At 43.1% G+C, this 13,791-nt stretch overlaps 1 protein-coding gene across 1 annotated transcript; it reads right to left on the bottom strand.

Moving 5' to 3' along the window:
- Positions 1–403: 403 nt before the first annotated feature.
- Positions 404–10,928, bottom strand: LOC124974869 (binder of sperm protein homolog 1-like). The gene is made up of 5 exons (XM_047537830.1): positions 10,809–10,928; positions 5,207–5,227; positions 4,125–4,154; positions 1,472–1,603; positions 404–663 (listed from the first exon to the last, which is right to left on the bottom strand). Exons 1-5 carry the CDS (start codon positions 10,885–10,887, stop codon positions 524–526), a joined length of 402 nt encoding a protein of 133 aa, XP_047393786.1. The 5' UTR covers positions 10,888–10,928; the 3' UTR covers positions 404–523.
- Positions 10,929–13,791: the final 2,863 nt, after the last annotated feature.

Here is a 13,791-nt window from a genome sequence, read left to right as displayed (position 1 = left end):
GAATGGATAAAGAAACTGTGGTATATATACACAATGGAATATTATTCAGCCATAAAGAAGAATAATATTATGGCATTTGCAGGTAAATGGATGGAACTGAAGAATATCATGCTAAGTGAAATAAGTCAATCCCAAAAAACCAAAGGCGGAATGTTTTCCCTCAAACGTGGATGATGATGTATAACCAGGGTGGGAGTGATGAGAGAAGAATGGAGGAACTTTAGCTTATGCAGAGGGAAATGAGAGGGGGGTGAGGGGAGATATGAAAGATGGTGGAATGAGACAGACATCATTACCCTATGTACATGTATGATCACATGAATGGTGTGAATCTACCTGTGTGCAACCATAGAAATGAAAAAGTTGTACCCCATTTGTGTACAGTGAATCAAAATGCAGCCTGTAAAAATGAAAAACAAATTTTTAAAAGAGGATCCCACTTTCTCCTATCCCAATAAAGCTCTAAGTTATTTCCAACGAGAAAGATTGAACTTCATCCTCTTCCTGGTGATTCTCACAGTCGTCAGCAGTATTTCCAGACCTGGTCCTTGTTGTAATTCTTGGTCAGCGAGCACCATTTCTTCCCCATATCGTCCCCATCGTCGGTGCACTCCCAGTAGATCACACGTCTGTACCAGAAGGGAAACACGCATGGGGCGAAGTCTGCGGAGGACAAGGCGGTTGGGAGAGAAAACACACACTCGCACACACTTACACCTTCTCACAACACACCCACACACTCACACTCTGACACATTCACACACACACTCCCTCACACACACTCACGTCCACTCTGCCCCATTCCACCAGCTGCACATGCGGAAGGACTCGGGGTACCGCGCCCCCAGCTTGCTAACGTTCTAGCATCTTTCCAGCAGACCTGGGTTGGAGGACCCCCTGCGTCTTGGGGCTACGTGATTTCCACACTGTCAGGAACCTGCGTCCTCTAGTACCTGCCCCAGGCCTGGATGTAGAGTCCACTAGGGAGGAAGATCCCCTCCCCATTCCGCCCGCTGGGTTTCGGGGACCTACGTAGCACCATTCTCTCCTTCCCTTTGGTTTGGAGAGGACCTTCCCGGGACCTAACCACGTCCCTCTGAAGCATAAAGGCCCTGGGAAGGCTCAGCGCGGGCTGAAGGCTGGAGATTTAGGAAGGCCTGGTAGGAGGAGCCAGCCTCCCTTGTCGCACTGCTTCCCTCTTGGAAACCCTTACACGCAATCCTAGATTATGAACTGGAAAACGTAGGACCCTAGATTGCCTATAAATGCCGTGCAAACCGTAAGGGGGCTCAGAATGTGGAGGCCGATCTGCTCTGGGTCCGCCGGTGAGGTAAAGTTTGGCTTCTCCCACCCTCTGAGCGCCTGTGGGGCTCCCAGGGCACCTCGCGCGACAGCGGGGTGGGGTCCGCAGGCTGGTCGCGGGCACGCCCGGCCCTCGCCCACCGCCCGGGGCCGCGAGGCCGGCACTCACCTGCGGCGGTGCAGTACTTCCAGTAACCCTGGAAGGTCTTGTTCAACGAGCACCAATCGTGCCTCACGCCGAACTTGATGCAGTCGTAGAATTTCTTATTCTTATACCAGAATGGAAAGACACATTCGCCATCTAGAGAGAACAAAGGGCCTCACCTCTCTGCGAGCGTTAGTGGGGGGTTAGGAAGTGAAGAGACCGCCTCCTGGGATCAGGGCCCCTGCGGGGCTTGCCGAAGGTGACTGGGTCTTGCAACAGTAACAACAGGATGATTTAATTGTCCCCTGGGGCTCGCACAGTCTGTAGACACCGCGCCCGCGCCGGGGATGGAACCCAGGGCGCTCAACCACTGAGCCACGTCCTCACCTCTTTTTATATTTTTAATTTAGAGACAGGAACTCTCTGGGTTGCTTAGGGCCTCGCTAAGTTGCTGAGGCTGGCTTTGAACTTGGATCCTTCTGCCTCAGCCTCCCGGGTCACTGGGATTCCAGGCGTGCCCACCGCCCCAGCTGTGAACACAGTCTTGCTTAGCATTTGCCCCAGGCTCTGAAGCTTGTCCTAGGCTAGAAACACAAATGCCCGCGTTCACCTACCGAACAGGGCTCCCCACGCCGGGTATCTCTTTCCTTCAGCTTCTTTCTTTCCCTCCCCACCACACAAACGCAGCTACACAGTCAGTTGATCCACCAGATCCCTGGGATCCACGTGTGGATTAAACCGTGCCCAGGTCAAAAATTTTCAGGAAAAGAATCGTGTCTGTATTGAACATGCACAGACTTTCCCTGTCCTTAGTCCCTAAAAACGCAGTATAACAACAGTGCGACATGGCATTTGATATTTTAAATATTCTGGAGATGATTTAAATCATACGGGAAGAACCCAAAAACTCTATGGTTCTATGTAAATACTGCATCATTTTATGTAAGGGCTTTGAGCATTTGCAGGTCGGGCCTCTGTGGGGGGTGCTGAAACAAATCCCCCCTGGATACTGAAGGAGATAAATAATTGATAGGGAGAAAGGGAGGGAAAGGGGGAGATAGTTGGAAATGAAATTGACCGAACTTTGCTATGTGCATGTATGAACATATCACAATGAATCCCACTTTTAAATATAATTATAGTGCACTAATAAAAACTGCATTATATGTAAACCCCTACAGTACATACAGTGTGTGTATAAAACTATATGACATATATATATATATAACCATGTAACACACACAGATAGATTTTTGCTACCCCTCAAAATGAATCATACTTTATACCTGTAACTGAAGTTTCTAACAACACATCACAGGAATCTGTTTTTCTCTACACTGTTTTGTAGTGAGATCAGCTTCTTCATTTACTGGTGCACTATAGTTATACCTAACACTGGGGTTCATCCTGACATCAGCAGACGAGCATAGCATACAACCTGCTCCCCCTCAGTCCTGTGCTTCTCCCCCCCCCCTCCCTCCCCCCTGCCCCTCTTCCCTTCTTCTACTGGACTGGTCTCCTACAGTTCTGTAAAATCCATCCTCCACAGATGTGCAAAGGTGGAGTCCCTGTGGTCTGTTCGTGCAGGGACACGGCACTGTTTGGTCAGCCTCATCCTTTCTGATGCGGCTTCATGCTCCGGGACAAGGTTTTCACCACAATGCACTGTTTCCCGCGCTCAGACTCTCTCCCCGTACATACTGCAGTCAACATTTTACCTACATAAATCCCTGTGTATTGAAGTTTTTTTCCCTTTGTGGATAAAAATCCACAAAGCAAGGTCATTAGGAAGAGATCTATGAAGTTCCAGCAGCGACGGCTTTGTTTCCTTAGGGAACAATAGTAATTCCTCTTTCCCTCCAATGGGTTCTTTCTCCTGAGTTTCACCAGCGCACAGCATGAAGGCGCCTTAGAAGTGTCTCTCTGTGCATGGCCTGTCTTGTCTTACGAGTCATCCTGGTCCTTGGGTCATACCTGTGTTTTCCTACATTTTCTTCTTAAACAAATGATTTTGTTTCTTTTACATTTAAAATTTGATTAATGAAGAATTTAGTTTTGTATATGATGCGAGAGTTGAATGCAAACTTATTTTCCTCTAAGCAGATATTTAATCATGACAGATGGATGATGAAATAAGCCTTCTGTATATTTAAACATACACATTTAAAACCATGTATTGAATTCTGACATATCCTGGAATGCAGGCTGCATGTTGTTTGGTTTGTAGAATAGCATGGTGGGGAAATGGGTACTTTCTGGAGCCAGCAAGCGTCACAGAACACTACTCCCCACGGTCAATGCTATTATTTGACTCCTTGCGGGAGCGTGCTATGCTTTTTATAATGTAGTATTTACAGTATGCTTAATACTTGGTGGGAAAAAATGCTTCTCTACCCCAGTACTATTTCTGCTCATAATATTCCTATTATCGGATTTCTTTCTATATGAATTTTAAAATCTGGTATTCTCTATTAGGCAGAAATTAAAGAGTATAAACATTTAGTGCTGGTCAAAGTTCAGGGTGACATCTATTTATCTGTTAACAAGGTATTAAGATTACATTTTATAAAAGGAGAGAAAAAGAATTTTTCACCAGAAGAACATCAGAGATGCCCCCAATTTTTTCAAAATGAAAAGAAAGAATTATCTGATACTGAAAATTTTCTGATCAACTTACCTGCTACTTCTGGAAGTTGAATTGCAGAATCTGAGAAATAAAATTTGAAGTGAAATTTATTTTACTGTTTATAGACTTTAAAGAGATTGTCATTTAAATGGCTTCAAGTAAAAATGCTAGTTTGAGGTGATGTTACTGAATTATGTCTTCTGTACAAGAATATGACATGATTTCCTATTTCTTAGAACTGGTTTATGTGTTTTGATATGATTTTATCATTTGCTTAATGTAAGTCCTCTATCTTTCTTGACTTAATTCCAAAATATTTTCATCATTGATTTAAAATAGATTTTCTACTTTTTTCCTTAATGTCTATTTGTTTCTTATCAGTATTGATCATTGCATGTTTATTTATCATCAGACACATAGCCAGATTCTTAATAAAAATAATAAATTTTCTTGGTAATTCTCCTAATAATTCTGTTAATAAAACTAGCGTTTCTAGAATTTTCAAAGTATGCGATTATAAAATAATTTTGCCTATTATTTTATGCAGGTTTTAGATTATTTCTTTCTTAATTATCACATATATTATAGTCCCACCCCAATAATGCTAACTAGTATTGACAATAGACAGCCCTATACTTTCCTGGTTAAGAATGCTTTTCAGCATGGTTAATATTAGCTCAAAGAGAGGGATCGATTTAAAAAATCAATCACTTGGATAATTTTAAAGTAAATGAGCTTTATAATGTTCTGGCATCAACAAAGATGAACACATAAGCAGTAGACATGGAAAATTTGTACTATGTAAAATTTGTACTATGAGAAAGGCCTTTTTCTGTTTCATTATGTCCCATAAAACCCAATTTTTGCAGAAAGAAAATCACATTTTGAAGTTGTAGCTAATGAACTATTTAATCACTCAAAAGTATTGGTAATAAAATTTTGATTCCTCTCTTCTTTTTTCCTCAACTATTTTATCATGAAACTTACTTTAACTTTTGTATAAATAATATTTTCATTAAAATATTATTTCTTTTCAGGAAAATAAATATTCAATGACTCTACAATTTTATTGCAAAGTTTAAAAAGAACCTTTTTAAAAATTTAAAAACATTTAAAAAATATGATCAACTTACCTATAGTTGGTGAAGAGTCATCTGAAAGACACAATTGGAAAAAAAAATAGCTTTTTACTTAATTTAAAATTTAACATAAACAAAAATATTTGACCAAAATTTAGTCTAGAAAAAAAAGATAATACTTTGAAGGCATGCATCAAAATTCAATAGTGTTTATTTTCAGTAGAATGATTGTATGTGATTTCTAATTTTTCTTTTGCTTGAACTGTATTTTACAAATATTAATGATTATTAATATTATTAGATTCAGTAGCAAGTCTCTTATAAATTCAAATTTAATAGACTTGGAACACAGCCTAATTTACATTTTGTAAGCTCATGGGCCACAAATGGACAGAGGCAGGAGATGGGAAGCAAACCTCGAATCAGCAAGCTTTCCTTTATTCTGCAGTGAGGTCCATTGATCAGGCACAGGAAGGCCCATTTTCTGGGTCTGAAGATGCCCCCAGTTTCAGAAGGAGTCTGGGTTTTTATAGTTTCATTGGAGACTGTGGATATGCAGTTTAGACAGTCAGGGGCTAGTGGTACAGGTTAGAACTTTAATTTAGGAAGGTGGTTGTGAAAAGGTTGAAGCTCATTGTTATCTGGGAAGATAGGAGTCTATATCCCGAGGAGTCTATATCTCAAATCTTGCTCATCGCTTTTCTTTCTCTGGGGATTCATTGTTTCCCAGAGTTTCAGTATTTGCTGTGCCTCCATTTAGGGCTAATTTGCAATGGGGGAAGGTCAAAGTCCAGGGTCCAGCATTCCATATCCGTCCCTTTCCTTCAGCGCCTATTGTTATTAGGAAAGGATTTACTGGGAGGTTTAATATTTGATTAATTTCTCTCCCTCCTCCCAGGCCAGAGAAATGAGAGATCACACTCCAGTATGCATGATCTATCCAAGTGTATAAATGCATTCTGCTGTCAGGTACACTAATTAGAACAAATAAAAAATTAATTAAAAAAAAAAAGGGAAAGCCTAGGAAAGGAAAGGGAAATCCATGCTACTGTTACGGAGACGGTTCAGTGGGTGGTACCAGGAAGCTGTGTCCCATAAAAGAATGCCACCAGTCCTCACGGGCTGTCATCCCGGGGTGTGTCTCTGTCGCCTCTGCTTTCTGTTCTCGTAAGGACACTAGTCACTGAATTGGGGACAACCCTTATCTATCATGACAAAGTTTTAACTAACGACATCTGTGAAGACCCTGATTCCAAACACAGTCGCACTTGCAGGTTCTGGATGGCCTGATTTGGGGTGGCGGGGGAGACCATTCAATCCCAGGCGATTTGGAGGTAAAGATGTTGGGTCGAGAGTTCCACAAGGTCGAGTAGTACCGCCACACTTGGGACCTGGAGTGTCCCCAGAGGCCCCTGGATTAAAAGCCCAGCTTGGTGCTATTAGGAGACTCTGGAAGAGGTCTTAGGTCATGGGGGGTGTCCTCCCAGGGGAGAGTGGACCCCAGGCCCTGCCTTTTTCTCTTTCTCGCTTTCTTGCCCTGAGGCGAGAAGCTGTGGTCCACCACTCTCCTCCTCATGCCGCCTGGTCACAGGCTGAAAGGAAGGGGCTGCGGGAGCAAAGACTGAGCCTCCCTACCAGCCCAAAGTAACCTTTCCCCATTAGAAACTGATTACTGCAGGGGTAATACAAAGCTGCTCCTCTGCCCCTTATGCTGGATCACAACCTAGCTTGTCAGTCTGAAAGCTGCTCCCTCACCCTTTAAGCTACATCACAACCTAGCTTGTCAGTCTGAAAGCTACTCCCCTGCCCTTTCCGCTGCAGTCATTTCCCCGCCTCCCAACTACTTGTCAGTCTGTGAACATCCTAGCTAGCTATTGGTTCAACAGTCAGCTTGCAAGTATCCTTCTCCGCTATTGGTCTCCTGTGAGCCCGGGGAATTCAACTACTTAAGGATAGCTTCCCCGCCATCTTTTCCCATGCTTTCTCTCTCCTCCTGGCTTTTCACACTCTCTCTTGCCCGCCCTCTCTCTCTTTTCCTCTCATTTTTCTCTCTTATCCTGCAGGGAAACACTCTGTTTGCTTAATAAACCCTCTGATGTCAATTCCCGTGTCCGGCGTGGTTTTCTGGGTTCTTACAGCAGGTATGTGCTATCATAATGGAAAGCGGACTAACACAAGTACCCCCCACTCCCCAACTAACCCATGCTCCCAAGGAGACCCCCACCACCTATCCCCAGGCCCATCATGACAACCAGCCCAAATATGGCGCTCTTGTTTCCAGAGGCTCCCTTCACCCCTTCAAGCCGAGTGTTAGAAATGGCAAGCGTTCTTATGCCATGCCCTGGGCCAAGAGTTTTCTCAAGAGTTCCTTCTGAAGCTGAGGCTCACATGAGGAAGGCCAACCAAAAAAGGCCCCACCCGACTATCCAAGGCCGCCTGGGTCATGGCTGGTGACTGTTTAAGGCAAGGGTGGAAACCTGGGGAGGGTCCAGCGCAGGAAGGTTTTCAGTGTTCTTTCAAAAGAAAAACAACAGCAGCAAAACATGGACCTACTCATAACAGCCAAGAGTTAGGGTGCGCTCAGAGTGTGGTAAGGTACACGATGCAGCCGCTGTGAAAAAGAGTGCAAAAATTAAAACTAGAGCCACTGGATGGGGCAGAAAGCCCACATCTGGAAATACATCCAAAAGAAGTGGCGTGAGGACCCTGACGTCACATCTGCACTCCGTGTGGCACCACTCAAAGTGTCCAGGTGTGAAATGGACCTGGTGTTAGTCAGTGGACGAAGGAGTTTCTCCAATGTGGCACATGCGTACAATGGGATATTTTTCGGCCTTAGGATAGGAAGTCCTGCCATCGCAACTTGGATGAACCAAGAGGACCTTATGCCAAGTGAAACAGGCCAGCCGGAGAGGGCAAGGATCGCGTGATGTCTGTAAGAGACCTGAAGTAGTCAGACTCTGAATACTGACTACAGGTTGAGCATAACTCGTCTGAATATCCAAGATCTGAAATGATCCAAAATTTGAAACTTTTGAATATCCGCAGGATACTGCAAATGGAAAATTCCATACCATTCGACTGGTTTTTTTTTTTTTTTTTTGCACAAAATTATTAAAAATGTGGAGTAAACCACAGGCTATTGGGTAAGGGGTGTATGAAACATAAATGAAGTTCATGTTTAGACTTGGTTCCCACCCCCAAAATATCTCATTACACATATGCACATATTTCCAAATATGAAATGTGAAGTATCCCACACACCAAGCATTCTGGATAAGGATATTTCAACCTGTACTAAATCTCAATACATAGCCTGCCTTTTAAATAGCAATAGTACTCACCAAACAATAATAGCAACATATTAATGGCAGAAACTCACTCACAAGCAAGAGCCATTGTCCTCCTATTTCAGAAGTAGGAAATAAGAGCCATCTGAGGCTCAAGACCTTGCCTGGGGTCACAGGAGAAGCTCAGTTGGAACCAGGAGAGGCCAGACAGAAGCTGACCTTGTAAGAGCTGGTCTGGAGTGGAGCAGGTTGGAACAGAGGTGAGGGAAGTTGGGGACTCATGGGAGCTCTGAGCTATCATTCCTCTTCATCTCCATAAAATGACACAGGCTCCTATAATGTAAGGCTCACTCTTTAGCACAAACCTTTGCTGAAATTAAATGATTGACAAGTGGGCAGTCCTACCCCACAGGAGCCTGAAAGGTTTACTGGTAATGTTGACAACCCCAGAATTTTGGGTGCACAGAGAACACTGGGGTCTGCCCCACTCTTGTAGTCCCTCAGGCAACCTAACAGCTTGGAACAGTAGAGAAATTACATTTTGTACACAGCAGATTTTCATCCCTGGAACAAGATCACTCAACTGAGTCCTCTGTGAAATCTTGCCGGTTCAATCACTACACTCCTCTTCTGGGCCAGGAATGTAGATGATTTAGTCCCTAGCATACAGGATCTCTTTCCTCTGTCTTCCTGCTAGCCTGTGGCCATGGAGTGAAACTATTTATGACATTTAATCTCTACATCCTGTGCACCTAGCAGATCCCAAACCTACCAAGTCATTGCTGCTAAGGTGCTGAGATACAGTACTTCTCACGGTCTGTGTTCTCCAAAATCAGAACGCTCCTCACTCCACGTAGGAACTACTTATCTCAGGAGGGTTGCTGTGGGGACATGGTCATTATGTCCCGCACTGAATACAACCAGCAAGAAAACTTGCAGTGTGCACTTCAGTGGCTCAAGAGACAGCTGGGCTAAGCCAGGCACAGTGGCACACACCTGTAACCCCAGTGGTTCCGGAGGCTAAGGCAGGAGCATCTTCAAAGCCAGCCTCAGCAACTTAGCAAGACTCTGACTCAAAATAAAAATTAAAAAGGACTGAGGATGTAGCTCAGTGGTAAAGCTCCCCTGGGTTCAATACCCTGTGCCAAAAAAAAAAAAAAGTAATAATAAAAGAAGGCAACAAGTCTCTTGTAACATCAGGAAGCAGAGGCCCATGAGAGAGGAGAGGAAGTTTTTGAATAAGCAGTGTCCTGCAGGTGAAAAGCAGACTAGTACTGTGTTATCTATAACACGGGCCAAGGTGCCCAAGACTAATGGGTTTTGATTCTCTTACACGTTGTTTTGAGAAATGCTTTATCACTAAGGCTCTGGATAGCACAGAGATGAGATTTAGGAGGAAAGTAAGACATCCATCATTCAGGAGGCCAGACAGCAAAAGTGGAGAACTTTTAGAAACACCTTAACCAACTTTTTTCACTTATACATTCTCTTTCTTATGTACATATGAAAGTGATTTCTGACTTAAGACAGAAGAAACCTCTGGCCAAGTCAAAAAGTGTTAACTTTTCTGTAGATGTAAAATAGAAATTCCAGCTGATGTGCATGCAATTATCATAGTTACATGGACAGCATCTTTTTAATTTCTCTCCCCTTCCTTCCTTCCTTCCTCCCTCCCTTCCTTCCTCCCTCCCTGTCTTCCTTCCTTCCTTCCTTCCTTCCTTCCTTCCTTCCTTCCTTCCTTCCTTCCTCCTTCTTACTTTCTTTTAAAAAACATTTATGAGCACTGTTTCATTTATTTTTAAATGCAAAGATGTCCTGAAGAATACTTAAAATAAATACATATAATATTATTGATCTGGCCATGCTATAAAAAAACTGTTTTCACAAGTTCACATCATCCTCATCAAACAGTAAGAGATGAACCCCATGTTAATTCCCTTGTCCTGTTGTCCCTTTAGATTTATTAAAGGCAACATGACTTTGTTAAAAAAATAAATAAATAAAAAAGACTTCACAAAAATTAGTTTCATTTTACCTTCACATAAGGCCTTTGAAATCTACTAGGATGAAGGGAGAGACAACGTTATCAAGTTACTTGACAGCAGTCTGTCAACAGAAAGTTTCCATTTCTGTTTGCATTTTTCATTTTTTCTTAGTCGTGTATTCCTATTTTAAAGTCCATTGGTAGATCATGTTTCCTAGGTAAAAATGCCTGAAAGGTAGACAAAGCGTCTTTTCTTTCTCAAGGTATGTGAAGTCAGGGTGCCTCCCACCCTCCTGGCATATCAGATTTGGTTGCATGGGGCAGCAGCTCTACAGGACTCGAGTTCTGGAATGCCTAACCCACCACCTTCATGGCTTCTCACCTTCATTTGGAATACCTGCCATGCAGTGAGGCAGGAAGACCCAGAGCAGCACCAGCAGAAGCCCTGGGCACTGGGCCATGTTCCTCCTCCCCAGGAATGGTGGGCAACCAGCCTTCGCCGAGGTCTTATAGCCCTGAGAACCAGTCACAGTCACTGTCTCCACCCTATCCCCTCCTCTCTCCCACCTCCTGCCATCATTCCCAGTCTCCTCCTTCTCCCCAGTCTACTTCCAATGCCCTCCTGTTCCTTAGCTCCCTCCTCCCTCCTCTTCTTCTCCCTCATCCATTTTCTCTTCCTCCTCTGCCCCTCATCTATCTTTGGCACTTTCCCTCCAACTCCATTTCCCTCTTCTCTACCACCTCTTCCTTTTCCCACCCCTCCTCCCTCCAAGGTCTTCTCTCCTCCCCTCCTCCTCCTCCTCCTCTTCTCCTTTTGTTCTCTCTCTCTCTATCTCTCTCTCTCTGTGTCTCTCTGTATATCTGTCTCTCTCTCTCTCTCTCTCTCTCTCTCTGCCTGTCTCTATCTCTCCCCCACCCCCAAAACTTAACCATCAGTCCTGAAAAGTAAGAAATACGTAAAAGAAATACTTAACTGGCACTAAATACATGCAAGCAAGACCCATGAGGATGAGATCCAAGTGGTTTCCATGAAGTTAATCATCAATGATCAGTGAGCAGTCATGGATTTCTCTCTTGGACCTTGGTAAGGTCCCAAGGGTCCTATTTGGGATCAATTGTAATGTGGTAAACCCTGAAAGAAACCAAGAAAGGGCCTATGGAATTCTCTTAAAAATTCCAAAATAGTAGAATATTATTTTAAAATCAGAACTAATTGGATAATATATTTCAGAAACCTAGTTTCAATTACCTCATGCTTGCCTTCTCAATAGAAAATTCTAGGACTTTTGGTCTTTCATTAATCATCTAAAACCTTTCCATCTCTCTCCTCTGTTCATTATTCTTGCCCCTGACCCCAACCCCGGCAAGACTCCATCAATGTATACATGGTTGAATTTTATGTCTTCACAGACATGCACAAGTGCATCTCAGGCATTGTTAATTAACCACAAGGTGATCTCATCCAAACTGCCTTCTGATAGTAACCACTTGGACGGAGAGCACCCTCCTGAGGAAGCCACCGTCTCGTCCTACAGACAGACTGGGGCCAGAGTCATTTGACCAATCCCCACATAATCTGAAGATCTTGATAACAGAACCTTAAAGAGGATTTGTGGAGAGAGAGTGAGAGATTGATCTAGGGTCAAGAAGGACTCTCTTGAAGGTACAAAAATGTGGGAGGGTGTGAAAAAGTGGGATCTGAGGGTCTCCACATAGGGAAGGAAGGTCCACCAAAATGTGACTTGAGCCATGCATATGATTTTAAGTTTTATAGTAGCCATATCTTTAAAAAGTAAGGCAGAACAAGTCCACTTTATCTTAATATACTTTATGGAATTCTTGATATCTCTACTATTACCATTTCCGCACATAGGAATACAAAAAAAATTGAGATAAATTTACATCCTTTGCTTGATTTCAGAATCCACTTACAACACAGAACAATTTGGACTCTACATTTCAAGAACTCAAGAGCCTCAAGTATTTAGTGGCTGCCATATTGGATTTGGGAGGGAAAAGCGAGAGAAAGTAGGAAAGAGGGCCTTAGGGAAGATTCCTTTTTTTGGTTCAGAAGCTCGAGGTGTGAGTTAGGGCAGATTATATGAATTATGTAATGCTAATGGAGCCTTCCTGCATCCTGAATTTGGGGAAATAGAAGAAAAGGGAACTGGAGTAGATGAACTGCCCATTAAGTTCTCCACCCTTGTAAAATATCAGCTTCAGATGAGCAGGAACTTCACCCACCCAGTTTACTGGGGGCACCACATACGAGGTATAGGACCAATATTTATCTAAGGAGCCAATGACTATTTCCATGGCTTCAAAGTAGCCATATTTTTACATACAAATGGAGTGTCATGTTACATTCTCTTTTTTATATTTTTCACTTAATATTGTTCACTTATTGTTGAACTCTTTCTATTTAAAGGCATCATGCTGTTGGTCCATGTAGGTGAAAGAAAACTTATCTGACCAATTTTCCAATGGCATTTTGTTTATCTCTGGTCATCACTATTATAAATAACCTCATTCAGCTATATTTGAATCTCATAGTCTCCTGCAGTTGGCATGTCTTTAGAGTTTCTGATAACTAAATAGTAATTAAACAAACAGATTATTAAACAAACACAATTAGTTCACACACAGTCATGCTCAGTAAACATGAACCACTGTTATTTATTGAACACCCATCAGATACCAAGGGCTCTGACTACAGAGAGTCATTTAGTTCCTGAAGCAATCCTATGGGATGGAAGTCAGTAGTCTCATATACAGAAAAGGAAATTGATAGCAAACATTTTCTGCTTCCTGCTCAAGGTCACTGGAACCAGCTGGAGATCACATCCACACAACACAAGGCTTAACAGTCACAGGAATGGAGACTCTGAGCCATGAAAACTCAAGGTCACTGGAACCAGCTGGAGATCATATCCACACAACACAAGGCTTAACAGTCACAGGAATGGAGACTCTGAGCCATGAAAACTCAAGGTCACTGGAACCAGCTGGAGATCACATCCACACAACACAAGGCTTAACAGTCACAGGAATGGAGACTCTGAGCCATGAAAATGTGTTCCCGTCTCTGGAACGTTCAGGTGAGGACCAAGCTATTCTCTGAGCACACTCAAACGCCTGGAGGACTCTTTTTTCCCAAGCCGTGGGGTATTACGAGTTTGTATGCTCCCCTTTGCCATCAAAGAAAGAACTTTCCAGAATCTGCTGCCTGCATCATAAGCTCTTCAGAGTCACACAACCAGCCTAGAATCTGGATTTGTTTTTTCTGGACATCTTCCAGGATGACTGACTCAACTAGTGAAAATGAAATAGTAATGACTAGTGTTTATTAAGCACATTTTACGTGC

The sequence above is a fragment of the Sciurus carolinensis genome, unplaced genomic scaffold (assembly GCF_902686445.1).
Source record: "Sciurus carolinensis unplaced genomic scaffold, mSciCar1.2, whole genome shotgun sequence".
NCBI classification, from domain to species: domain Eukaryota; kingdom Metazoa; phylum Chordata; class Mammalia; order Rodentia; family Sciuridae; genus Sciurus; species Sciurus carolinensis.
Note: the sequence above shows the minus strand (reverse complement) of the source record. Positions and strands in the feature narration are given on the sequence as shown.